Genomic DNA, 27831 nt, shown 5'->3' with positions numbered 1-27831 from the left:
TCCTTGCCCCAACTCTCTTTGGCATCTTTTTTTCACTATTGCTACGATATGCCTTCGAGACATCCGAAGAAGGGGTGTACCTGCACACCCGAAGTGATGGCAGCCTATTTAACCTTACTCGCCTTCGAGCAAAAACACGCGTGCACAAAGTTCTCATTCGTGAAATGCTGTTCGCGGATGATGCGGCACTGACATCACATACCGAAGCCGGCCTCCAAGACCTTATAAATGCCTTCGTCCATGCTTGTAGAGAGTTCGGTCTGACAATCAGCATAAAGAAGACGAACATTTTAGCCCAAGGTGTCAGCTCTACCCCTCACATCTCAATTGACGACTGTTGCCTCGATGTGGTCGAAGATTTCACCTACCTTGGCTCCAACATCTCTAACAGTCTCAGCCTCATCAAAGAGATCGATGTCAGAATCGGCAAGGCCTCATCGGTGCTAGCCCGTCTAGCAAAGAGGGTGTGGGAAAATAGCTCGCGCGCCATTAAAACCAAGATCTCAGTGTATCAGGCCTGCGTGCTGAATACACTTCTATATGGGAGCGAGAGCTTGACGCTGTATAGTCATCAGGCACGCAAGTTGAACAGTTTTCACCAGCGCTTCCTCAACATCTCATGGCAGGATCACGTTTCCAACAAAGAGGTCTTGACCAGAGCAGGACTTTCCAGCATGTTTGCCATTCTTACAAACAGACGTCTGCGGTGGATTGGCCATGTATCCCGTATGCAAGATGGTCGACTTCCCAAAGACATTGTATGGTGAGCTCGCCTCTGGCTCTAGACCACTCGGAAGACCACTTCTCCGCTTCAAAGATGTTTGTAAACGGAGCTTGAAGGAGGGCAACATCGCACCAGCACAATTTGAGACACTGGCCGCAGATCGCTCAGGGTGGAAAGCCGTTACCAAATCAGTCATTAAGAAAACGGAAGAGAACAGAGAGAAGAAAATGGAAGAGAAAAGGGCTCAAAGACACAGAAGAGATGCTCAGCTACCCCGAAACTCTACTGCTTTTAGCTGTGACATCTGCAACAGGGCATGCGGCTCCAGAATTGGACTCTTCAGTCACAGAAGGAACTGCAGGTCCAGCAACCAATGACCACCAAGGCACATAATCCATAGTCTCTCGAGACTGACGGAAGCCAACAACAATATATACTGAAACATTTTGTGTCTAAAATAAAATCAATTGACTAAAACGAAACAAGGATGACATTTATTCTTCCATAAAAACACACAATGAAGTTATGTACAGTAGGCATGCAACAGAACAAATGCTGAACGGTGAGTATAACGGTTAAAAGCAGCATACATGTACAGTATCTTATGATTATGATGTTGATGGTGATGTCGAGGAGTAATTGTGGTGATATTGAGGCTTGCTCTGGAACCCAAGACACTCCCCACAGATAATACTCTGGACGAGCCACTCGGGAGACACCAGTGGCACTTGAAGTGATGTCACATTTTTCTCTATGAGCGGTGGGCAAGAATGGTCTGCGACCACAACATCAAACTTTCCTGCAGGAACGTCTACGAGTGGGGGAAACTTCATGTTGGTCACTTTGTCAAAGCAGAGTATTGGTGTAGTTGATGTCAATCTTACCAGAGCCGTCCTTATCGGCATGGAAATGCCGGAAGGAGGAAGCGCCACCCATAGTGACGAGCTGGGCCCAAAGCTCCTCTGGCTTCTCAGACACCAGAAAAAAATGCAAGTCCTTGAAAGGACTGCAGCGAGGATGCCTGAGAAAAGAAATATACTACTTAAGAATTGCTATTCAACGGTTTCTTTTAATTGCAATGTTTTATATTAGCAACAAATAAAATAATAGTTGCAAGAAATGTTTTTTAAACTGCACATCAGAAAAAAAAAAGTTATAGCACACCACTTATTAAAATCATTCAGTGCATGTACAGGTTAATTATGTACCTTCTGTCATCTACTGGAAGAGCATTTTATTTGTTACTATACATGCTTTCGTAGAATATATATTTTTGGTCAAAATAATTGACTATAATTTGTTACGGCACACGGGTTGACAATAATTGTAAAACGTAACATGGGCAATATAACAACATTTTAAAAGATTTTTTAGAATACAACAAGTAAATTATTTACTGCATATTGGACCATATGTATATATGTATATATATATTGGATCCAAATGATCTGTCAAACAAAAAAAAAGTTTGGAATCAAAATATCAGTTTAGCTTTAAAAGAAATTGCTTGCATCGAATCAAACTGAATTGTTCCATTTAAAATTATATTCTTTTATTGGAGAGTCATCTTTGAACCCATGGACAAGTTCAATCATGTTGTGAGATAAAATCCCCTAAAAACTAACAAAATAATTTTACTTTAACATAAAAATGACTTAAATTGTATCAAACCCTATGTATCAAAATTTGTAGCAAATTCTTTTGTTGGAGAGATATATACCCCTAATACTTCGAAACGTTCAAAAACAAATTCTTCATACCATTCCACGATGGCACCATCTGGTCCCAAACCAGCAGGTAGCAGATAGTTCCTATAGTTGAGCAGTTTGTTGTCTTTGCAGCAGTCTCTCACCCAAAAATGCGACACGCATGGCACACCGCTGGCTAAGCTCAGCAAGTACTTTCTGGTACGGCAGTGCTGGTCTACAATGAGAAGGCTCTGGTAGGCCGCCTTGCACTGAGGGGAGGACGAGAGCCACGTGAGGCTGAATTCATGACCCATGCGCATATTCATATAATCACAGCACTTACCTGTTCTTCATTGAAGTCTGGCAGAACAAAGCCTCCACCTGCCAGTAGCTGGGACTCCGTGTATGCTTTGTTAAATGGGCCAGTCTGAACATTATCTGCTTGGAAAATAGAGACAAAGATGTCAAGCCGGCCACTGGGATGGTTACACCAGCTCTGAGGATAATCGGCCTCACCCTCCTCATCACCAATGAGTATATTGTTCAGTCGGTCCATTTCAGATGAGGCGGTGAGCATGAAGGCGAAGCCCATGAAAAGAGATGTGTTCTGAGGCATTGGGCCGTGAGTCTCAGCCAGATTGCCTGGCTGTGCGGCCACATCTGTGCCACTGCCAGACGTGTTACAGACACCGGCCCGCTGAGCTGTAGGACAACAGTACAGTCACATATACAGTATCAAAATGCAAATTGTTTCATTTAGTTCACCCAAATCAGGAGAAAAATAATCATTAAAATCACTTGTAGTGGACTACTGCTATGAGAAAGACCAGCATTTTCTATTTATTCCCATCTTCCCTCCACCTGTGAACCACCACCAGTGGAAACTTTGTTCATTACCAAATAAGCCTCAGCAGCAGCAGCCCGCATACAGCATGGTAGGAAGGACTCGAATGGATAAGACCAATGTCCCAGCACAAAACACACTTATTACCAATTCCAACACACATTTGAAATCTTACAATATTAAAAACATCAATCATTTAAAAATCATAATTCAATTGGGGGAAAAAATTCCCAAGAGTGGAGTTAAAAACTAATGCAATATTTTAAAATGCACCAAGTAGAACCTATTAAAACCATCAGCACAATTATTTTAAAACTAGTAAAGTATAAATATGGTTACTCTATCTAATAAAATCACAGGTATTGTTATAAAAATAAAAAAAACCAAGGTCGTTAAACTTTAAGTATGACGACGTGCCCTCCCCTCCAGACATGTTTTTTGTGAGAGAGTCTCTGTACCGGCTCTGGCGCCCCTGCGGCTTCTTTTGGCCGGCGAGCTCTCATTATCAGAGACCCGCAGCCTTCTCTTAGTGGAGGGGCCTGCTTTACGTGGGCTGCTGGAAGAACTTTGGTCAGGGGTGTTTGATCCCACAGGGGGTCCTCTGCGGCGCCTTTTGCCTTCCACCAAATTATCTGCAAAGTGAACAGGATTGTGTCACTAAAAAGAAAACATTATGCTCAACACATTCATTGTGTAGATTTGAAGAGAAAACAAAAAATATCAATTCCTTTCTTTGATATTTAGGCCTCACAAGTTTTGAGGGAATTATTCCTCAAGGCTAATTTTGTTGTCTTGCAAAGTGCGCATGTGATGTGATGGTACTTACCTAGGCTGATGTCGGAGGCCTTGGCCAGGGGAGTGGAGGGCTCATAGGGACCAAGGCTGTGGTGCTCCCTCATTCTGTTTCCCTGCTCCAGCGAGAGGATGACTGAAGTCCTGTTGTACCATTCCTCTTGGCCCTCCCTCTCAATATTGTAGAAGAGGTCTTGGCCTTCTGATTTATAACCCTTCACCACACCTAAAAACACAGACACAGGAGACACTTGATCAAGATGCGCTAGGATGGTACTGATTTCCCGCTGCACAAACAATGCTTACTTGCCTCATTGTTTTTTCCACCTCAAAAAACCATTGCTGGTCTTGCTGACCAACAATAGAGGAGTTTCCATTCAAATGTCTTATTCCAGCAAATTTTGTGAAAATGTGCAAAATGAACATGCGACTTATCACCGTTTTGAGGACGACATGAGATGGCAGCATGAGATGGCAGCATGAGATGAAGGCATGAGATGGCAGCATACAATAGCGTCTCTCTGCCACTAGACTGTTGTCCGTCTCTCAGCCTAATATATTCTTTATTTTTAGCAATTAAACATTCATGGGGATGTCGTGTTGATACTGGTGGCAAAAACTAATGACATTTCCGTGTTTTGATAGGTTTATAAAGGGTAAATTTTGTAGCATTTCCATTCAGGTTTAGTTTCACTATTCTTGAAAATTCAAATAAAACTAGGTAGACGGAAACCCACCCAGTGAAGATGGTGTAACTAATTTGATTTGAGAAAAGGTGGCAGCAACCAGAACTAATTTAGTTACAGATTCAGAGAAGCAAGATTATTTAAGATGAAGATGTTCAAAACTGATCAACTTTGTTCCCCCTCATCCTCATTTTTATGCCCCTTACACAGTTGGGCGGTAAAAAGAGGGAGCAAAACTCCACAGAGCGACGTCCAAGTCAGATATATCCGATCACGTAAAGTTCGGTGGGAAAGCAGCGTGTAGTGGGTTGACATTTTTCTACTTTACCTACCTATGCTGAAGAACTCATCTTCCACCAAAGCGGTGACCTCAGTCTCCAGTGGAATGGGATCACACAGCAGGATATCTTTTCCCGCCACTTCACACTCATATCCATCATCAAAACGCAGGCGAAATCTCCCCTCGCCAGGATCTTTGACAATGCGGCCAGAGTAGAAGTAGCCATTGGACGACCACTTGGCCATCACTCGCAGTCCCACAAAGCTACTTCCGGCTGAGCTTGCCTCCTCTGGGGACGACCGTGGGGAGTTGGTGTGGCGCAGGACCTCATCGTCGGTGGGGCTGACGGGGATGCGTGGGGGAGGTATATAAGGTTCATCCTCTGAGGAAGACAGGGGCTGACCTTGAGCGCTGAGCAGCAGCAATGAGCCAGCACCTCCTCCCCTGTAAACCAAAGGATTTGCTCAAACCAAACATGTTGAAAAGCAACACCGGAAATAAATAACCAACACCAGGAACGTTAGTGAGAAGAAAAGTGTAGATTAGCAGGTGCCCTTTCACTTGAGTGGTGTTAAACATGCATGGCGAGCCTCTGAGAGCACTCACCTGAACGGGGGTCGACCACGTTTAGCCCGTCCTCTGGGGGTGGTTGAAACTAATGCCCCAGACTCAGGGGTACCTCTGTCCTTTTTGACCACTGACCCTCCCTTTTGACCCCTATTACCCCTCTGTTTTTGTCCGCCTCCCCTTTTAGGACTGCAGACACACAGAGGGGACAAATAGAGATAGTCAGGTTGCACAGGCACCGATTTGAGGTCACTCAAATAATGAGTGACCACAGATTGAAGCCTGGGAGGTGCGATTAGTGAATCACTGAGAGATTAGGGTGTTAGTCAAAGAAGGTGAAGGAGTGACACAGGAAAAGGTGGTGTTTTCACCCATGCTGTACTATGGTAGAGAAAATCTGAAAATCATGCTCTGATCAAAGATGAACCAGTACCTGGCAGATTTGGCGCTTCGGCTGGGTGGGATGATGAACTCTGGCCTGGAGAGACCACTGGTGGTGCTGCGTGCTCCCCCAGAACTTTTCTGTAGGCTGGAGGCCTTGGATGACAAGGAGCTGATGTCACCAAGGTCGCCAGATGTTAGGGAACTGCTGATTGTGCGGCACGGGGACATGTCATTGTCCAAGACCTGACAGTCCACCACTGGGTCCTCGCTCTCCTAATAACAATGACAAGACACTTATTTTGGGTTTTAAATAGGATGACCTACATGTGTGAATGTGTACAGCGCATTCAAATGGTATTCAGCGCACTTCACATGTACTTTAGAGTCTTTACTGACCAAAATGGGCATGTTTCTGCAATGTGGGAGAAAGTCAGAACTCGAAACGCAAGCATGAAGACAACATGCAAATATCACTCAAGAAGGCCGGGGCAGGGAACCAAAGTCGCTCAGAAATTTAGAGCGGACGAAGCAACAACTCCGTAACAGAGCAGCCAGTGGAGAGCTGAAGGTTTTCCCGGCTGACTGGGCAAAAGGGAATCTTCACTCTGGACTGGTCGTCAGTCAATCACAGTGTACATTACCTACAACCCATACTTAAATTCACTGTCACTGAAGTCGTATTGCCTGCACTAAAATCAATAACGCTTAAACATATCAAGTGTCCCCAAAACACAAAAGTTTCATGAAAGGAAGACATTCGTGGGTGAAAGAAACAACGTGACTCACTAACCTCTGTGACTTTGCGATCCACCTCTTTGCCATCCTCATAATAAACATCTGTAATGATCCGTGTGATGGTGGTCCGTACTTCCTGGATGGTGCGCACGTGTCTGCGGTGGGAGGGCCCATCTTTTCTTCGAAAAGATGAGGTCTCCGGTTCGCCCTGTTAAAGATTAAAGATCAAAGTTAGCTATTCAACAAAATATAGCTGATTTTTCATTTGAAAAACAACAATGGTACGCACCATGCCTGCTGGTGAGCACGGCATTTGTATACTTGAGCTGGCCTTATGGGCATCTGCCTGCTGACAAACGTATTACAAGTTGGTTGAAAGTACAAAAAAAAAAAAAAATCAACATTTGAAGATATATTTTGAATATAGATACAATTTTAATTAAAAAAATGCATCTGGATATTGGCAGAAGCCTTTTTTGAATCAGTGATGTATTATTTTCATAACCAATTTAAAAAAATAAAAAAATCTGAACATCTCTTCACAACTAATTGATACTTTCACATGACTAATGTAATTTTGCATTTATTTTCTCTGACCATATCAGGTTTTTTTTTTTTTTTTTTTTTTTAAGTGAATAGCATCAACGTCATCTGTGGTCGGCAAGCGACATTGGTATTTGCTGTGCAGCCGAGGGAAGAGAGGAATTTAACCTGGTAATGATTTGCTAAGAACAGCTACCAGTGCAAGTTTTTTTACAGCACATTTTAAAAATTTAAGCTGTTAGTGCTCTTTTTTGCACCACAGACCGCTTTTACATAATGACCATATTTTGTCAGACTATCAAAGCGGTAGCGCAACGAGATGTCGAGCCATCGTAATGTTTGTTCAATCCATGCCACGATGCCATCTTCAAAATAAAAGTTTCACACAAGCAGTGTGGCTGTTGACTTTGACTTTTCAAAGGGCTGCTCTGAAAATGCGCGCTGAAGCAATTGAATCCAGCACATAAGTGACTATTTTCAGTACACACGCGCACTTGCTTGCAACTTATGTCCACCATAGTGGTTAATTATTAGTTAATTTAGGTTAATAACGTGTATATATAGTGACTGAAGAACCTTGTTGGATGGGTGAGCAGTAACGGTGTTGTCTAAGGTGTGCTGGGATACGTCCTTTTGGTTTGGGACAGACAGCTCTGGTCCTCGCCTCTCTTCAGACTGCTCAGCTTCCGTTTGTCTAGCAGCCTCCTGTGGCACTGCCGACACTTCCAGTTGTAAAGACTCTGACTGGCTATTGGGCAGGCTGTCACATCCTAGCAAGGCTGTCCGAGATCTTTTTCGTAGTGAGGGTAGTGAGGTGAAGAGCTCTCCCCTACAAAAGTGAAAAAATTGTAGAAAACCTCAGAAATACACTTAGAGACTTATGAACAAATACTTGTTATAAATACAAATACAATACAAATACTTGTACTAGTTCATTTTTGTGTGAAAAATTTGGTTAGGAAAGAAATCAACTGTGTCTACACTAAAGCAAAATTATATTTGAATATCCCGCACTCCGTGCCAAGATCTAGATCTACAAAGTAAATAAAAATTTGTAGGGTGACTGATTACAAAACACAAAGGGGCTGCTAAAATTTAAAGACAGCCTGCATTTATATGTACCCCAATTTCACACAGCCTTTGGGGTCCAGAATTTGGGAATCACGTTAATCCCGAAAGCACGATTCATAGTCTTTTTATTTTTTTTATTTTTAGAAAGGCATGTTTTAAAGGCAGCGGAAGACGTGCTTTGTTACGTTAATTTATGTCAGGCAATACTATTGTTGGGCAGCCAAAAGGGTCCGTTTGCAGTCCATCACTGTGAATGCTCACCACACATTCAAGTCAGCTGACATTTTATTAAGAGAATCAATATGCAGATGACAATATCAGGCGGCTTGAGTAAGTCATTTTGATGCTATGTGAATTGGATGGGAGAATAAAGCAGCCACTTATTCTACTACTACTGTGTCCGACCACACTCTTTGACTTGTGTCTGTGAGCATGAGGTGCTTCCGTGAACTTCCCCCTTTCCAAATCAAGAACAATCCTAGCTATCTGTAACACTGTAATAAAGGAGTCATAAAGATCAAACAGCCCGACATCTTATTATCAAACTGCTTTAAACTGGTCATGGAAATTCATCAAATCACTAGCGCTAAGGTTTACGCGCTAGTCATTTAGCTTCATACAGTTCTTATATTGTCCATTTAAAATATTACTTAAAAATGTATTTGTAAAAATAAATTTGGGGTCCGTGACCAAAGTGCGTTAGATAGAAGGTCGAATAGGATCAAAGCGAGTAAAATCAAGATTTAAGTGTATTTTTCTTCGTGTGCAAACGGGGGTAAAACGGGTTTGCACTAGGCTGTCTTAACTTTGTGGGCGTGTTTGCGCTGATGACATTAGCGCAGTATCCTTTGTGAAGATGACGTTAAGAAGATGACGGCCCTGTGTGTACTAAAAACACATTTTCCTTTCACAACACTTCTTTTCCAAAGGAATTGCACCGGTTTATCATTTACCCCATTTCAATTCAATCTCCAGCTCACCTAACAGGTGTGTTGTTGCATCTTGGAAGACTGCTATCTTCTTCCTCTGCCTCCTGCTGTCTGTGCACTTGCCTGACACGGCTGAATACTGACGGACTGATGGAACAGAAATTATTATTCGAGTAACTGTTTTCACAACAATGTGGCCAACCAATTTATCTTTTCCCACAGTGGAAATTTAATTATTATTTCTAATGTATGAGGTGGTAATAAAGTGTGAAGACGAGTGATGCATCAGTAACTATGGTACCTGGTTTCAGCCTTAGTGACAGTGGTAACCTTGGCAACAGATTCATCCTCTTCTGATAGTGTTGGTTCTGCAGAGGAAGAGTAGTTACTGACAAAATACTCTGAATGCAGTATCCATGGCTACAATTACGACCGAGACGAAATATGCTTACTCTGCAAACTGAATCGGTCCGAGCTTCCCTCTTCAACCGGGGTCACTAACTTCATTCTCAAACTCAGCCTCGTGTCTCCCGTCTCTGCCAACTCATCTCCAGATTCTTCCAGAACATCATCTTTGGCTGCCATCACCACATCAGCACTGACATCGTCTGTCACTGTCTTCTCATTAAATGTCTCTAGATAAGTGAAAGAAGCTCGATTTAAAAATAATGTCGCTACTTGACATTTAAGATTGCCTTGTATGCTTTTCACAGGAACACACCAATGGGCGTGCTGTGCCTTAGCGTCCCCTTCAACTCACTGATAATCGGGGGAGTTGCTCCAACAACTGGACCGATGAACTCACCATCTTTAGGCAGTGTGAAATGGAAGGACATTTCTGGAAAAAAAAGCATAAGAAAAAGATTACCAGTTAAAATGCTTAAAAATACAAGTGACATTTTTTTAGGAGGGGTATTTGAAACTGAAAAACAAAAACCGAGACAAATAACAGTCGAGCTTAGACTGGCACCCAAAATCCCCGTTTCTTAATCATGGTGACGAGAATGAGCGAACGCAAACGAGATCCGATTCGATTAGAAGCTTTCACTTATAAAATGTAACAAGAGATTTTTTGTTTGTTTAAAAAGGGCTTAGCTGATGTAGAATCTTGCACCACATTGTGGAAAAAGAAAATTCTGGTTTGTTATTGTTAACTTTTGGTACTATAGATAGTAAATCCTCGTGGTAAATGCCACATGTGATAGTGGTAGTGATACATCAGGAATTTGCTAACCACCAAAGCAAATTAGAAGAACTGAAAGAAAAGTAGTCATGGCAAATAATGTGACATGTTACCTTGCTGCTGTTTTTCAAAGCAACAAACACCAGCTGGCTTGCTAGTTTAGCATGCAGCATACACAATTTTTTTCTTTTTACAATTTTCAGTACCAAAAAGGCATAATAACTGACCAGATTTCTACCGTTTGGCCACAATTCAATTCGAGTCCATGAAGAAACAAAAAAGAAAAAGCAGTAATGAGAAGCAGAAGTTTCAAAATGAAAGTGAATTCATTTGTTGCCATCAACATGATTGGAAGGATTTTGGGTGCGAGTCCAAGCTCTAATTTGAATTCAAGTCACACCTCAGTATCAGTCACAAGTTGCTAATATGAACTTAAACAATGTGGCCATCCTACCTCCTGAGCTATCACTGAACCTCTTGCTTCTGTGCATGTCTGGTTCTTGTACCATGAGCTCATGGCCATTAGTTGACGTAGATGACACCTTGCTTGTGCTTGAACCGGGAGTAGTGGCTTTTGAAAGCTGCAAGGGTGTTTTGGGAGGATCCTGTGAGTTTCTCTTGCTCTCTGCAACAGTAACAATGCTCTCATCCCCATATGCATCCTCCTTGTCACCAGAAGACATCAGCTTGTTTTGAGAGAGGACTAAACCCATATTGGAAGAAGCCCCCACTCCCAAAGTACTCTCCTCCTCCATTGCCACATCCTCCTCCTCTGAGGAATCTTCAATATCTGCAGGTTCATCAATTTCATCTTTGCCCATCTCCTCCATCTCCATTTCTTCCTTCTCTGAGGAAGCGTGGTCAATATCTGCAGGTTCATCAATTTCAACTTTGCTCATCGGACTGCCAATGGATCCACAGTTCTGTGACAGTGATTGAGACTGTACACAATGTGCTGCATTCACGCCACTCTTTGCCACCTCCATAACAGACATATGGGAGATGACTGGCTGCGATTTTAGACTGCAGGGAGTCACTGCTGACGAAGTCTCAAGCACAAAGCTGTTTACAATCACATCTGAAGATTGAATCTTGGATTGAGAACAGGACACAAATGTAGGAGGGCTTGACTCCTTGATAGCAGTCTCACATGGTTTTACATTCAGGTTGGGTAAATTCAAGAAAGGTGAGAGCTGAGTGCATGGTTTAGAAATGGGGGCACTTTGTGATTCAGCACGGACACCGTTGCACTCAATCCTCTGATCGCTGTGTGAGAACGCCGAGTCAGTAGTATCTACTACAGACTGCTCTTCCAGTTCTTCAATCTGTGTATCCTGGGTGTCCTCCGTGATCTCTTCTGACTTCTGGGATGAGTTGTCATCATCCATATTCACAGAGAGCTGTAAAGGCAATGTGAAAGCAGACGACAATTCCTTGCGAGGAGACTCAACAGAAAAGGACTCAGTCTTGTTAGCAGATGGCTTTGGGGCCTCCTGACTCTGTGTTGGGACAAACACGTCCTGAGAAAAACAAAAACAAAAACAAACAATAAATCATGAGGACAGAGGGCTACTACAAAATTTGGGACACCTGCAAAATATAGTGCTCGCCAGAACCAGAGATACAGTGCTCAATATATGAAGTAACAACTTTCATTTTGATGACTCATTGGGGTTGATTCTTGTGGCTAAACAATTTAATAACGGGCAAACAAAGATTCAAGATGATTTGTGAACTATTTTGGTGCTATGAATAGTAAATCCAGCACCAAAAGGCACAATAAGTGATGAGGATTCTTCCTTTTCCTACAATGCAACAGTTTCCCATTTAATCTTAGCCCCTTTGAACGAAAAAGAAAAACAGGAAGTTTCTAATAAACTTGAACTCGTTTACAGCCGAGAACACAATTGGGGAATGGGGATTTTGGGTGCCAGCCTAAATGTAACTTTTCTTCGTCTTTGTTTTTGTCAAATACATTATCCCCCCCAAAAATGCGACTTGTGCTTCGGATCCACTTTTTTTCTTCCTCATGCGGCACATTTTGACTGGTGCATTAATGGCCCAAAAAAACAAAGAAACAGCAAGTCATACGAGTACTAATAAAATGTGGTACATACGTGTGAGAACTCTGGCTGAGAAGGTAAAGAGAGAGCCTTCTCTAACACAAAACAACAAGAACTCTGGGATACAGCAGTTGAGGTGGGTAGTTGTGGTTTAGAGGAGCCCTCTGTTTCCATTGGCACTTCTTCCTTTGGAGCAGCTCGCTCTTCTGTAGGCTGCAGGCTATCCATGGACTCATCAGCACCTGACAAAGCAAACCTTGCTTGTCTCACTTCATTTAGGGAATTCTCATTAAAACAAAATCTTGTCTTACCATGTTGGCTCTCTGCTCCACTTGGTGAGTTAGGGACAATCAAAGGTGCGTGGAGAAAGTTGTCTGGGGTTGGGGCAACATAATCAACAGAGCTCCTAGTGGGTAATTGACAATTTCAGATCATTTCTCTCTGTGGTGGTTGTTTGCGCCACATAATGTATAATTGTCATGTGACTTACTGTGATAAGCTCTGCTGTATCAATGATTCCTGTCCAAAAAGATGCAATAGCCGGGGGGTTTGGGCTGGTGTTGAGGTGGAGTAACCTTGTTGCACTGTACTGTCTACTGCAGCACCTGAGGGCAACAAAACACAATAGTTTAATTTTTTAAGGACGCTCTGATCTAAAGCGGTGGTCTCGGCAGCCAGTTAAGAAGCATGCAAAGCTAGCAATCCAGCAGTCAATGCTAACCCAAAGCGCCTTATGGTAGAGGAAATACGGTACGAATCAAACTTATCTGAATGTCTGCTTAATTGTCAATGAATGCCACGTGCAAAGGGACATACCTGACTTGTCGGCATCAAACATGTCCTGCTGAGATGACATCATTCCACTGTCCCGCTGTTCTGGCTCACCAGCGTCCTTGAGGCACTGTGACTGCAGCAGAACCTGAACATTCAGTGTTTGTTCTGACTGGCTGCTGGAGCTCACTTCAGATCTTTAGGATATAGAACAACCTTAAATTGGCAAATGCATCTCAGATGAACAGAATAAAATGAAAAATTAGGTTATATACCTGACTACTTTGCATATCAGATCCTGCGACGTCACAGTGTTGATGGTGTGCTCTGAAAGAAAGGGGGACATGTTTACCCTAAATTGTCAGCAGAGATTATGAGAGTTTTATGGTGCTTTTTTGCCCCCCAAAAATCAATTAATCCTGTTTTGTCAAAGGATACTTTTGTAAAATGAATCTTAAATTCCATAAAACTGTTTGGGGTTATAGTTTGTTGTATAAGGATAAGCAATGATGAGCAATGTTTCACAACCAACCATGAGACAAAAATGTACCAGTTACAAAGAACGTCAGTTTCTTTGCATGTAATTTGCTTTGAACGGGATAGGCACCAAGCGGGCTCCCTAATAGTGGAAATCCATGTTTAATTGATGCCCACTGAAATGCATTGGAGTGGACTCGTAACCCCCAAAATTCTAAAAAAAAAAAAAAAAAACACTAATATGGATTCTCCACAAAAAACAGAGGTTGTCTCACAAGCTCCCCCAAAAAATAAAATAATTTTACAAATTACACAAATAGGTGGCTATGCAAGGAATGAACCATGTGTATGGGGGGTGGTCCACTGTAAGCAGGGGTCACCAACCTTTTTGAAAGTGAGAACTACTCCTTGGGCACTGATTAGTACAAAGTTTGATACATGGTTCTAAAAAATGGAATTTGCTCAAATTACATATTTTTAATAAAAAGACTCGTATGTGTTTGTTTTAATATTATTTTTAGTCAAGAACTCATTCCTAAATGTCTGCCATTGTTTTTGTTTTTAATTTATCACTTTGCCAAGTAGAAAATATGAATCTTTTATCAGTGGTGAGCGATTTTTAATTTAGCCCTGTGGGCTACTTATTTGGACCTTGTGGCCTACCTGGTGCCTTTGGCCTACGACTCAGTTTTTATGTTTTGCGGCAGGGTCATTTCTGAACGCACATAGCGGGGGCTTGTCATAGTTTTACTTTAAAAGGAGGGCAAACAGATTGTTAATTTTTTCTAACTACCCATTTTATGCATATTTTTATGGGAAAAATGAAAAAAGATAGCATTTTCTATTTTAGCCATTCATTGTGGAGAAATAATGAAACAAAGATTGTCTTTAAGAACGGCATGCACCCCTCCCCTCCAAGTCTTAGTTGATGTCACAGAAGGGATCACAATTTCCCTATTGGAAATCAATTTTAAAGAACTATCAATTAAAATGTCTCAAAACAGCTATGAATTGGCACCAAAATTTACATGGACATCTCTACTTATCTCAATCTTACGCAGACTCTGGGATCCAGAATTTGGGAATGGCATTAACCCTGACAGGGCATTGTATAGAAAGTCTTGTTTTTTGTTTCTTTTAGAAAGGCATGTTTTAGGCAGCCAAAGGAGCCCTTTGTTACGTTAATTTAGGTCAGGCATTTTGTTGGGCAGCCGAAGGGGTTCGTTTGGCTTCCGTCATCCACACACATCAAAGTCAGTTGACATTTTATGAAAAGAGTGATCAATATGCAGAGTACAATATTAGGCGGATTGAGTAAATCACTTTGATGCTGTGTGAATTGGATGGAAGCGAGAATAAAGCAGCCACTTATTCTACTACTGTGTCTGGCCACACTCTTTGACTTGTGAGGATGAGGTGCTTCGTTGAACTTCCCCCTTTCCAAATCAAAAACAATCCAAGCTATCCGTAACACTGTAATAAAGCAGTCATAAAGATCAAACAGCCTGACTTATTATTATCAAACTCCTTTTAATTGGTAACGGAAATTCATCAAATCGCTCGTCATTTAGCTTCGTACGGTCCTTTTGTCATCCATTTAAATTACTACTTGAAAACGTATTAACAACGAAAAGAAATTGGGGTCCATAACCAAACTGCGTTAGACAAAAGGTCGCGTGGAATCTAAGCATGTGAAATCAAGACTTGGGTGCACTTCAACATATCACAAGGATTCCCGTGAGATAGTCAGGCTGTGTTAAATCAAGCAGACTCGGCCCAAAATATGGGCGTCAATAAGTGTACGGCACTTATTCCAAAATACAATTTTTCAAGGGGGACTTACAGCACTGATATCATTTCTTAATACAGTTCTATTACTTAAGTGCCAAAGTTGGCTCACTTTACCCTCCCTTTCAAAAACCTATTCAGTATAATAATAATTCTAGCATTTTTTTCTAATTATTAAACTTTTGATTACCTAATTTGGAGTCTGTCTCACTGACTGCTCGAGGCTTGTCCCGCTCGTCACCTTTCTGGCTATTTACTTCAACATCCTGACTCTGAGAAAGAGGAAGGAAACCAAAGCGCGAGTTTCCACCTGAAAGACAAAAGTCTTATCAAATAAACTTTCAAAAAAACATTAAGTACGATAAAATTTTTTTGCATATTTCCTCTAAATTATCAAATTCTTAATCCCTAATTTGGAATTTATCTCACCGACTGTCCGAGGTTTATCACGTTCATCTCCCTTCTGGCTATTCAGTTCATTGACAGCAAAATCCTGACTCTGAGATAGTGCAAGGAAACCAAACTGCGAGTTTGCATCTGAAAGACAAAAATGTTAATGCGTAAACTTGTATTCATTACTGAGCCTAGAAATGTGACAAGGCTCCTTACCTTCAGCCTGCTCACAAGGTGTGGTGGAATCAGAATCCATTGGCACATTAGCCCTGAAATATTAAGATAGAAATTTAAAAATATTTTTCTGAGCATGAACAATCTGCTAAAACAATGGCCAATGGGTACTTTAGTTTGTTTGGCGGGTTAATGGTGAGAACTTGACTCTCCTCTTCTTGACAATCCTCTTGGCATTCTGAACTGTGGTTGGGTAGAGCAAGAATGCCTAGAGATAAACAAATACAAGAGAAGGGCTTCTGTAAGGCTGTTAAATACAAGGTACGTGAATGCTTACATTGTTAGGGAAAAAAAACTAACCAGGACCAGCCTGGCTGTTACTGCGGCAGCTCTCAGATTGGCTTTGAGAGCCTCTACTTCCAGGTGGTGATGATATCAGCTCCTGGAAAGGTAAATGATTAAAAGTTAATCATGTATACAATTCTAAAGTTGCGACAGGGTCCACATTGGCAAAAATCACATGCCAATAACGTCTTCAGGCATCTAGATTATGTTTTGAGGCAGGGGACTTTATGGAATAAATTCCAGTTTTAGCGATAAATAGATTTGCATGTAACAAAGGCAGGCGTAATATTTATTTTGATTAAATATTTTTTCAACTTATTTCCCATATTTAGTTTCAAGGCAGCATGTCAGAGTTAAAAAGGAGACAATGCCTGAGAAGGAAATTTCAAAATGAAGACAAAATAAAATGATTCTCCTTTAAAGCTACATTCTACTTTTTGAGAATCATCAACACGTGTGCAAGAGGGTACTTACTCATGCTAAAAAGACCGAGTTTGGGGTACACAAGACCCAAACAGTTGGGAGCTATTATCGTATTGGCCCGAATATGACTTTTTTTTTCATTGAAATAAAACTGGAAAAAAAGGGGGGGGGGGGGGGGGTTCGTCTTACATTCAGGGTCTAGACAAAGGCTTTTTTCAAACTTGAGTCTTGAAAAAGAGGGTTGTCTTATAATCGGTGTCGTCTTATATTCGGGCCAATACGGTATAACATGTGAACATTGTTAAGAGATGAATGGAGTCAGGGGCACTACAAAGAAGCAAAACGCGATCAAGATTCTACTGGTGACCAATTAACAGGGTGCCTCAAAAATAGATTGCGATCAATTGAGGCACTGAAATGATGGGGCCCAAAGTTATTTTTGTTCTGATGTCTCCCATGGCAGAACCTTTCAGGGGAACACGACCAGGATTATTCAAACCATCCATTTTCTATACCGCTTGTCCCTACAGGGGTCACGGGCGTGCTGGACCCTATCTCAGCAGTCATCGGGCAGTAGGCAGGGGACACCCTGAACCGGTTGCCAGCCAATCACAGGGCACACAGAGACAAATCCGCCTACCAAGCATGTTTTTGGGATGTGGGAGGAAACCGGAGTGCCCGGAGAAAGACCACGCGGGCTCGGGGAGAATATGCAAACTCCACGCTGGAGTGGCGGAGATGGAATTGAACCCGCACCCTCCTAACTGAGGCGTACGTGCTAACAACCAGTGCGCCACCGTGCCACCCTTATTCAAACCAATCTCTGTAAAATATTAACACAATGAACTGGCCTAGTAATATAGTGTTATTCAAACATTAGTAATTACAGTTCTGACACAGTACGAAATACAATTAAGAAATCTGCTTTGTTGATATTGTACTTTAGCGTACAGCAATGGTGTTTAGATTGACGCAAAGATATGTTTCAAATGAAACGACTTTATTCTTCAAGATCTCCATTTTGAAGTGCTGTACTACTGCATTGCATATGCAATGTCAATAAAACAGTACCTTTCCAAACATCCATCCATCCATTATCCAAACCGGTTATCCTCACGAGGGTCGCTGGAGGGTTGGAGAGCCTATTTTCTTTCGAAAGGCTGAATGTTTAGCCCTGATGAATTGTGGAGGCCTACCTAATGTTAAGGCTGCAAGGTTAGAATCATGTGTGTTAAAAGCAAACCACCACGAAACACTAAAAGCTGTCTTGCGGTTTAACAGCAAGTCAACCGTGACTCTTCACGTCCCTGTAAATAAAAGAGCACGGCTTCCATGTCGCTGACTGCTTCATGGCCGTGACGAGAATGGCGTATTGTTACGTTTCTTGTCGCGACGCTGCTTACCAGGACCGGGCTGCATGCGCTGGGCTGCAGGTTTGATAGACGTCGGGCCAGCACAGCACGGTAGCTGCTCTCGGGGTCGTCTTCCAAGGCGACGCTGTCCGGCTGTGAATCCTCCACAATGAGACACGGATTCTCCGGCTGAGGCAGGCAGGAGTCCAATTCACTTCCGTCGGGATCCATGTGGTCTTGCCGTAATCAGTAGCGGACTGAGTGCGACATATACAAAGAAGGATGTGTGAACCAGTCGCTTGTTACTATCCTTTGAACATAGTTTTCTTACTTAACCTAAATTAGACAAGCGTTTCAATGACCTATATAGGTATGTATTTATTTAGGTGGCTATGTATTGTCGATTTCGTTCCGCACGTAAACACACACCCTCTCCACCGGTTCCTGCTCAGCGCGGTAAAAACAAGCCTATTGGCTTGAGCGATGCTGTGACGTCACAAACCCTTTGCTTGGTTTTATGTTTACCGAACATTACTTTTGATTGGTTTTATGGTTACTGAACATTTGTTTTCATTTGTATCCGGTACTTTCGATTTCTATGTTTGGTTCCGTAAGATGTCTTGAGCCAGTTACTATTAAAATATATTATAGATTATGACACAGGTGTCAAACTCAAAGCCCGGGGGCCAAATACGGCCCACCACATCATTTTAAGTGGCCCGCGAAGACAAATTGTGCATCAAATTCGTGTGTCATTCCTAGAATTGCGAATTGTCTTCAATTTTAATATCTTTTTTTACATATATTTGATCAGATTTTACTGATTTGAAAACGAGTAATTTGTCAGTTTGTTTTGTAGCTTTTACTGTATATAAGATGAGGTGCTCATACATTTATTTGGGTTGGCAGTCATAATGGCCCTCCGAAAGAACCTATGGCTACAATGCGGCCCATGAAAAAAATTTGTATGACACCCCTGCATTATGAGTTGATTACATTTGAATTACTGTTTAAGTTTTTTTTTTTTTTTTTTTATGCTAGGGAGGTGACAAAATTAAAATCCTCTGTATTTCCAACAAGACGGATGTCACTGGAAAGAGCTGGGATAATGGAACAATTGTATAGCATAAGGTACAACTAATACCATAAAAGCAATATGCAACGCAATGCTCATTTCTCTTTGATGAACCTTGTTTGCATGTCCCATAGAATGGTCAATATAAAATGTTGCCGGTACCGTTAACACTTTTTAGGTAGTTAAAGATGACTTATACTACTCTTTGTGATAAAGGGAAATACTGCGTGAAATTCATCAAATCGAAAACAAGTCGACTAAATGGAAGACTTGCCATGTCAATCACCAGAGGAGACTGAAGGGAGAAGGAAGAAGTGGCTGCAGTAAAGGCCTAGAAAAGTGTTTCAAATGACGAATGTAACGGTCTTGTTAGGTCAGTGGGTCACTTGATGAAGTTATTGCATGTAAGGGTTATGCCTCCAAATATTGAATGTTAATCACTTTCACAATGAATAATGAATACTTTGCAGACTTAAAGGGCTAGAGACACCGGTATATGTATAAATCGGTTTTAGTTAGCTTATGGGCTTATAAATATAAATTGACGCTCGAAACAACGAAAAGGAAGCTGTTGCTCTGAAAAATATAATTTAAATTTGCCGCACAGACGAGTTTGACAACCGAGCCGCCAGCCGGAAGTGACGTCTCTTGACGTCTCAAGTTGTACGCGTTTAGCTTCAATGAATGTAAACAAAAAGAGAAGAGGGGCCAGCGCGGAGACGTCGGGCCATGTTTGCGGCCAACCCAGCTCGCCTAGTTCGTTCGCGGGACGACAAGATGGGTTGAGTTCGCCTGATAGGATCCACGAACCGGACAGTGCGTGCCTGCTGTGTGCTCGTGTTCACAGTGGCCTGGTTGACTGTCATCTTTCCGGACTCTGCTGTGCATCGGGAGCGGCTAGCGTGCTATCACTCTTATTGTTCATCTTGTTTTATATTTCCTGTGTTTACTTGTATCTGCGTTGTGAACTCTGTCTTATCTTTCCGGACTCTGCTGTGCATCGGGAGCGGCTAGCGTGCTATCACTCTTATTGTTCATCTTCTTGTTTTATTTTTCCTGTGTTGTTTACTTGTATGTGCGTTGTGAACGCTGTCTTGTCACCCTGGGATAGAGAGAAACGTAATTTCGATCTCTTTGTGTGTCTTGACATGCGGAGGAATTGACAATAAAGGAGACTTTGAGACTGACTTTGAAAAGTATCTCGAAGCGTGACGGGAGGGGCACAATTCAGAAAACGTGCTCAGCTCGTCGAGAAAATGCGATTTAAGCAATAAAATTAAAAATGCTTATAAAACCTAAACCAAACGTTGCAGGTGGTCATGTCTTCATGTGCCGAGATCAACTCGGCACTCTAAAGCCCCCAAGAGCACTTTTTACTATGCCAACCTAACCAGAGTGACGGGAGGGGCACAATTCAGAAAATGTGCTCAGCTCAGCCCAAGTGAACTGCTAGATTCATCATATTCTGCGTCAAAAGAGGTTTCTGAATCGGATAAAATGATGCTAATATTGCCGCTAGAAACGGAGCTGTCGCTATCATCTGCCATGTTGTTTGGGTTTGTTGACATCCAGATGTTCAACTTGTGACGTCACAGTAATGGCCCCGCCAGTTTGGCTTCGTGCGGGACCCGATCGATAAACTGGCATTTCATTTCAGCTTTATTCTTAGTAATCGGTGTCCATTTTTAATTTCCAATGCGCCAAATGTGTTCACTTTATACATTCTATCAAATTCCGTTCTAATTGAAAAAAAAAAGGGATGTCTCTAGCCCTTTAATAAGTGAGTGGCTTCAAAGGTGCAATGTCCTGAGTTGAAATAAAAGCTGGAATTCTGAACTTGTGTTTCTAATTTATCTTTTGATCTGAAACTGAAAGTTTGTTTGAGTTTATGTCTGACATTCCATTTGTTTGGTTATCTCAAGACAAGTGAAATTAATGCAAACATTAAGAATTTGAGAAAAGGTAAATATTTTTCACGGCACTGTATTGTAAATACCTTTAATCTATAAATTGTATAAATATGCCTGATGGACAAAAGTGAAGCGCAGGTTCGTCGTCATTTACTGAAACTCGTTTTACTGGATATGTGGATGTTTTTCAAAATGTATTCATGTCATAAACCACAAATGTAAAGTGATGAATGTATTTATTTTTACTTGTACATAAATTATTTTTATTTTATTTATACATCCAGTCTGCTGATAATTTGGAGACGTAACAGCCAATCAAATATCACTTGTATAACCTCAGTTTCCATGGAGACACCACACAAGACACCAGAGGAGGAAGCACAAAGCAAAATCATTTAGGTTGTTTCAATACAGCAAGACATCAATCAAGACAAAAAATGTGTTGCCAGAAAATGGCTGCTTTAAGATGTAATTTTACAAAGCATGCCGTGCCTGATCTTTTATTCGGTCCAGACTTAATTTACGATAGTAATGATTTTTTTTAATGAGGTCGTTTTGAAGTATGTTTTTTAGTGCTGTTAACAGTTTTCAATAAAGTCTGCAGTGTAGTGTGTACTTGCAGACGGGGTACACCTGAACCAGTTGCCAATCGCAGTGCACTCATAGACAAACAGCTACTCACATTCACAATCACACCTACGGACAATTTTGAGTTGTCAATCGGCTTACCATGCATGTTTCTGGAATGTGGGAGCAGCCCAGAGGAAATCCACGCAGGCACAAGGAGAACATGCAAACTCCACATAGGAAGGCCAGAGCGGTAATCAAACCGTGCACCTCTGAACTGGACGTGCTAACCAGTGCGCCACATGCTGCCTTTTTTGGCAATCAAACAATAGATTTTTCAACACCTCTTAATGTGTTTTTCAACGTTAGCCTTCACTGATTAATGAACATGCAGATGATCAATCACATAATATTTGAGATAAAAAAAAAACATGCCAAAAATACTTGCATATATTTTACCGTAGACCAGTGGTTCTTAACCTGGGGTCGATCAAACTCTCGGGGTTCGGTGAGACGGTCTCAGGGGTTCGCCAGAGCCTCCACTGCGGAGGTCCGAACACACCTGATTTATCGTGTAAATTTGTGATGCTGCATATCTGAACTGGTCTCGCAAAGGCAACAGCAGAAGTTACACTGATTTGCAGGTATGTCATTTGTTTTGAGTTCATGCATTGTGTTGGTTTTGTTCTTTGAACAAGGTGATGTTCATGCACGGCTCATTTTGTGCACCAGTAAAAAACTTTGATGTCTTGAATTTGAAAAAAATCATTTTATTTTTCACTAAAGCGGGGTTCGGTGAATGCGCATATGAAACTGGTGGAGTTCAGTACCTCCAACAAGATCAAGAACCACTGCCATAGACACTAATTCTTCCAAATAAGAAAATTAATTTGAATGAAATTTACATGGTGATAATGTAGTGGTTACTACATTACTACATGGGATAATGCGGATGTCCATCACAGAAATAGTTAACGATTTAACATCATCTATGATGTCAAACAGAGTCCTAACACTATAACAATACTGCACAGTTACCTGCTGTACATGCTAGAAACAAATATTTAAGATCCTTACTTTCTGCTCGGAATTTGTCCTCACTGCCTTGCTGTTTTTTGTGTGTGTGTGCAATAATAACAAGTGTCCATTGCTGAGTAAGTAAATTGTCTGATTTAAAGTTCATGTGATCGTGTGATTATTGTGGGCTTCAGGAGATTTTCAGACACAAAACATGTCAATCAGATGTTGGGCAAAAATGATGAGTTTTCAATCCAAAATTATGTCACTGGATGTCTTGTTTCGCTTAAACCCAAAGACAAATGGTCTGCTAAGGAAAAGAAAGTAATAACATCTGAGAGGCTGATCATTCATTTTTAGTTTTGTTTGCAATAAACATGCAAGCAACAACCATATAGTGTAATAATTAATTATGTTCTGTGTTGCCTTTGAACATTCGATTATTTGGCTACTCGTGCTATATTGTCATTATGTTTTACCTCAACCAGAGTTCGGTTATTTTGTTCTTGGACCACAATGGAGAGCGGAACAGTTGAATGGGAGAGGGTGTACATTTGCTCAAAAATTGCCTCGCTCCTGAACAATTTGTCTAGCCCCGCTTCTGAACTGATGGCTATCCCACTGAGAGTTTGGTTGTGGAGAATTTTTATCCATTTGCCCAGAAGAGTGTCTGTTTTGCTCTAGTTCACCCTAAACCTGTTTGATGGGCTTGATGATCAAGTTTTCCACATATTTAATGCTATGATTTTTGCACCAATGAGGAAAATAAAATCTTCCCTGAAATCCTTAAACAAGATTGGACGCATCCATTCATCCATTTTCTAGACTACTTGTCCTTATTAGGTTTGTGGGTGAGCTGGAATTTATCCCAAGTTATGAACCGAGGACAACCTGATCCTGGTCTGGTCGCCAGCCAATAACACGGCACATATTGACAACCATCCACCACATGCATGATTTGGGCATGTGGGGAATAGATGTGTTGAAATTAATTGATTAATCTTTTAATCTAACCCTAACTAATCGATGATCAAATTAATCAAAAATATCAACTAATCATTTACAGCCATTTTTTAAATTAAAATGTCCGAATCTTCTGATTTCAGCATCACAAAAGTAATTATTCTCTGATTTGTGCAGTCGTTCATGAAAGAAAACTGATTATATTTTTTCCATCCATTCATCCATTTTCTGAACCGCTTTTCCTCATGAGGGTCACGGGCGTGTTGGAGCCTATCCTAGCTGACTTCGGGCCTTTTTAAAATCAAAATCAGACATTTGCAAACAACAACCAAACCAGAATCAGTTTTGAAAAGGCTGGTGAGTACAACATCAATCCCCTCCTGTGTGATAATGTTTAATTGTTGTGTAGTGTTTGTGTTTTATTTTCCTTTAATCACTCCGCAATACCAAATAACCAACAACTGGTTAATAAACCATAGGTAATACGGTTTGGATGCAGAATAAATTTTGAACCCATCATTTGATGGCATCAAATGATCCATTCTAAATATATTAAGAGAGAGAGAACATAAATGCCACATAGGGAGCCAGCCCAGAGCCAAGATTTAAACCCCAAATCTCAAAAGAGCAGTGCTCATTACTAGTGTGCCATGCTGAAATAGAAGCATATTCAGTATTTGTCTAAAATGTAGGATGTTAAAAAAAAAAAAAGGCTCCCTAATCGATTAAGAGGTGTGTCCAAAGTCTTTTGTCTAAACTGCCGTGTATTGACATTGCTCTGCACTGTTCTCTCATACAGACGCTCTGGTTTATAGATAACGGGAGCCACAATGAATGCACATTCCGTACAGAATGCGACAGTCAACGTAACCTTAGACGCTCCAGCCAAGTTAAGTGCCAGATCGTCATCTAATGATATAGGGCAGTGCCAAAGAGGTTTTCAGACGAATGCTCAGCCATTACCCAAAATGTCTCACGTTCGCCCCCTCCACTGGAACACACGGGCACGCGCTGAAGCTCACGCGGGAGATATTTGACGACACTTCTATTGCTCTTCGACAACATAGTTCGACCCACAAAAAAAACATTTACAACATTACCTTAGAAGACAATACAAATATTCCACTCCTGTGTTTCAGTGTCCCGTTGCACGCAGTGAAAACATGTCCTCCATCGCTCCGTTGCTCCTTTCCTCTGGAGAACAGTCAGGGTGTGGAGTGCACGCACACAGTGCACGTAAATATAACGGCATTTAAAAACAAATTTGTTATTTGTTAATTTTTTCCTACTGGCAAACGCACTCATTGCACAATAAACGTCAAACAAAGACCATTTACAAAATAATGCATATGAATGTAAATTAAAACAATTGGTAATGTTCATTTATGTATTTTCCTATATCTTCAAAATTTAAGTCTCGTTTGTCTTTAGAAGAATTTAAAGCACTGTAACCAGCCAATAAATTGTTTCATTTGCTTGCCTACTTTCACAAGAAGATTTTTTTTAATATAATTAAACATTGCTTGAGGGAGAAGTACCGAGCCTTTTTGTGCCTAACTTTAAACATTCATTACTTTCGAGACAAAGCACAAATATTAATAACAATAATAACAACAACAAAATACGACAAAACAGTGAAGAATAGCATCTTAGATTTCCTTTTAGCAAGGGAGAAGTTCCACGCTGCTATTATCACCTTTCATGTTGATGACAACGTCTAGCACTTTCCACTCTAACCAGCAGAGGCCAGTGTATTACACAGAGTCGTTTTGCTGACTCACCGGTGGAAAATCAAAGCGCAGATGCAGCACTCTCGAAAATAATGGTACACAATAAACAAGTAAGCAATTACATAAAAATGCCTGTCTGTATGATTAAAGGAAACATCACACAGCGTTTTCAAAATAAACATTCTAAAAAACCTGAAAGTGGTGAGGCTCTCCTACTGTCTGGAGTTTGCATCCTCTCCCTGTACTTGGGCAAAAACATACATGAAACAGGTTCACTAAAGATTAATTGTGGATGGTTGTTTGCTGGACCAATTCTAGGATCAGAGATTTAGGAGTGCGTAGCTAAACTGTTTTGTCACGCAATATTATTGTCACATTAATAAAAGGGACTTTTTTTCTTAAGTAAGCCGGTAAACTAAGCAATATGCTACATTTTGTAAATTGGATCCGTGGGGAGGAACCAAAGTTTTGATTTGGGTCCTTAGATTAAAAAGTCGATCATGTTGTGGCTATTCGGCTATGTCAGTAAATCTCAACTGGTAGAACGGCACCCAAAAGTGGTTTGAGCAATCAAAAAAAATACTCTTAGTCTTCTTTTGATTTTTATGCTCCTTAGAAGCCTAACAAATTTCAACATAAATCAAATTAGGTAAGCAACAAAAAGTTTACCTAGTTTATGTTTTTGTCACTAGTTTACCCCATAATCAAATACTGTCTTATATATACCGACTTATTTGAAGGAAGAAACAAGTGGTGGCAGAGGCGATAGTTGATATATTTTCAGTTCAACATGATGTACATTGTAATGTTGGCTATCTTAATTCTGTCTAATAATGTCTAATATAGTGATGATTATAATACGAGCTTATTTTTAGTTTGGGGGAGGGGGTGCACAAACTAAACTTATTCACATGACCCAGAAAGTCTAAAATAACTATGCCTATGCTTATTAAGGCGTCTGTTGTCTGTCTGGCTTTGTGCATAGATTAAACATTGTTTTGATCACAATGGGAACAAAGAAGAGTCACATAGAATTGCATTGCCTGGTACGATTTGTGCCAATGTTATAAATAGATCCTTTTAGTGTTATTTTCAGCTCATTTTGTCTTATAAAGTTCAATACATGAGCAATTTAAGGGAGGTGAGTGTAGTGTTACTAATTACTCTCATAATCCCAAGAACTAGTTTGCCTTTTTAACAACTATGTTTTTTTAATCAATACCCTCATATGATTAATATTATCCTCTTATAAACAGTATCAATCCTCATATGCTGTCAATAGTGAGGTAAAAAAATTGACTTCCTATCATATGCTGTCAATAGTGAGGTAAAAAAATTGACTTCCTACCATATATTCATCTTCATTGTTCAAATCTCAGTATGTTTGTTTCAGATGTCTCGTGAATTTGATCAACATAAATTTTCAATTCCCTTGTTTTGTTTCGGCTGGTGATGCTTTGTGACATCAAATAGTCACATAACACGTTATCCAATGAAAAATGTTCCTTCCACTAGGGCCACACCTACAAGTCCACTCAGTTCATCCTGCACCCAACATCCTTTCTCTAGACGCAGTTGTCATGGAGATGGAAAAGAGTTGAGCGTCCTTGAGTGCAACTGTTACCATGGAAATTCCTTTTGTCATAGCGAGTCCAGTAAAGCAAGCCAAGCCAGTTGAGCACCAGGATCAACGTCATGCTGGAGCTGCTTTACAACACAATAAATATCGCATGCTGATTGTGATTGGAGAGATTTCCACCAGCGATCACCTTGACTCTGCCAAAAAACAGATCAAACAAGGTAAGACTGAAATGGGATTGTCTGATGACGTACTCCTGTGTGGATTAACTTGCTAAAATCATGTGAATTAGGACCTGTCGTACTGTGTCCAAATAATATTGAATAAGGTGAAAAACAAGTAAAACTTCCATACAATTTACGCAATTAAATAATTCATTGCACAGCTGAATATGCTGTGAGTGGCTGTTTGTTTAGACAACTCTACACTTATTTTGGCAATCAAAAAACTACCAATAATATAGCTAAACCTCGATTTTACGTAGACTTTAGCGTCCAGAGTTTGGGAAATTGCCTCTTGTCTTTTCACACTGCAATTTGTATAATATCGTCCATCCGTTTAAAATACGACAAAAAATCTTGGGGTCCATGACCAAACCTTGATCGACAGAAAGTTGCATAGAATCGAAGCGTAAAATCGGGGTTGAGCTGTCATGAATAATGTTTTTCCAGTGCCCATAAAGGTATGAAGGCTTTATTTCTTATTTGATCTTTTATCCATATACTGTTTTAAGTAAATGGGGGAAATGTTTACTAGAGACAGGAGAATAATCAATTAA

At 40.8% G+C, this 27831-nt stretch overlaps 1 protein-coding gene and 1 long non-coding RNA gene across 8 annotated transcripts; one reads left to right on the top strand and one right to left on the bottom strand.

Annotated features, from left to right (window-relative positions):
* Positions 1-1196: 1196 nt before the first annotated feature.
* Positions 1197-26925, bottom strand: tp53bp1 (tumor protein p53 binding protein, 1). 7 transcript variants are annotated; one of them, XM_088371451.1, is made up of 30 exons: positions 26823-26925; positions 18264-18469; positions 16453-16534; positions 16264-16360; positions 16135-16187; positions 15955-16062; positions 15716-15835; positions 13536-13587; positions 13306-13457; positions 12980-13094; positions 12801-12895; positions 12544-12731; positions 10881-11946; positions 9965-10081; positions 9696-9878; positions 9545-9611; positions 9295-9390; positions 7820-8072; positions 6990-7049; positions 6756-6908; positions 6015-6238; positions 5621-5770; positions 5067-5458; positions 4083-4274; positions 3715-3888; positions 2929-3114; positions 2756-2850; positions 2485-2681; positions 1609-1745; positions 1197-1535 (listed from the first exon to the last, which is right to left on the bottom strand). In XM_088371451.1, exons 2-30 carry the CDS (start codon positions 18441-18443, stop codon positions 1333-1335), a joined length of 5187 nt encoding a protein of 1728 aa, XP_088227577.1. In that variant the 5' UTR covers positions 18444-18469; positions 26823-26925; the 3' UTR covers positions 1197-1332. The 7 variants fall into 7 exon arrangements, with proteins under 7 accessions (XP_088227577.1, XP_088227578.1, XP_088227580.1 ...); XM_088371452.1 differs by lacking the exon at positions 26823-26925 and adding an exon at positions 24845-24951; XM_088371454.1 differs by lacking the exon at positions 26823-26925 and having other exon boundaries at positions 10004-10081; positions 18264-19103.
* On the top strand, positions 18252-20570 carry LOC148400212 (uncharacterized). The gene is made up of 3 exons (XR_015857586.1): positions 18252-18406; positions 19254-19343; positions 19504-20570. It is a non-coding gene; the product is annotated as an uncharacterized LOC148400212 (long non-coding RNA).
* Positions 26926-27831: the final 906 nt, after the last annotated feature.

Source organism: Syngnathus floridae, chromosome 3, assembly GCF_059516105.1.
Source record: "Syngnathus floridae isolate MCC-2025c chromosome 3, RoL_Sflo_1.0, whole genome shotgun sequence".
In the NCBI taxonomy this organism is placed as follows: Eukaryota; Metazoa; Chordata; class Actinopteri; order Syngnathiformes; family Syngnathidae; genus Syngnathus; species Syngnathus floridae.
Note: the sequence above shows the minus strand (reverse complement) of the source record. Positions and strands in the feature narration are given on the sequence as shown.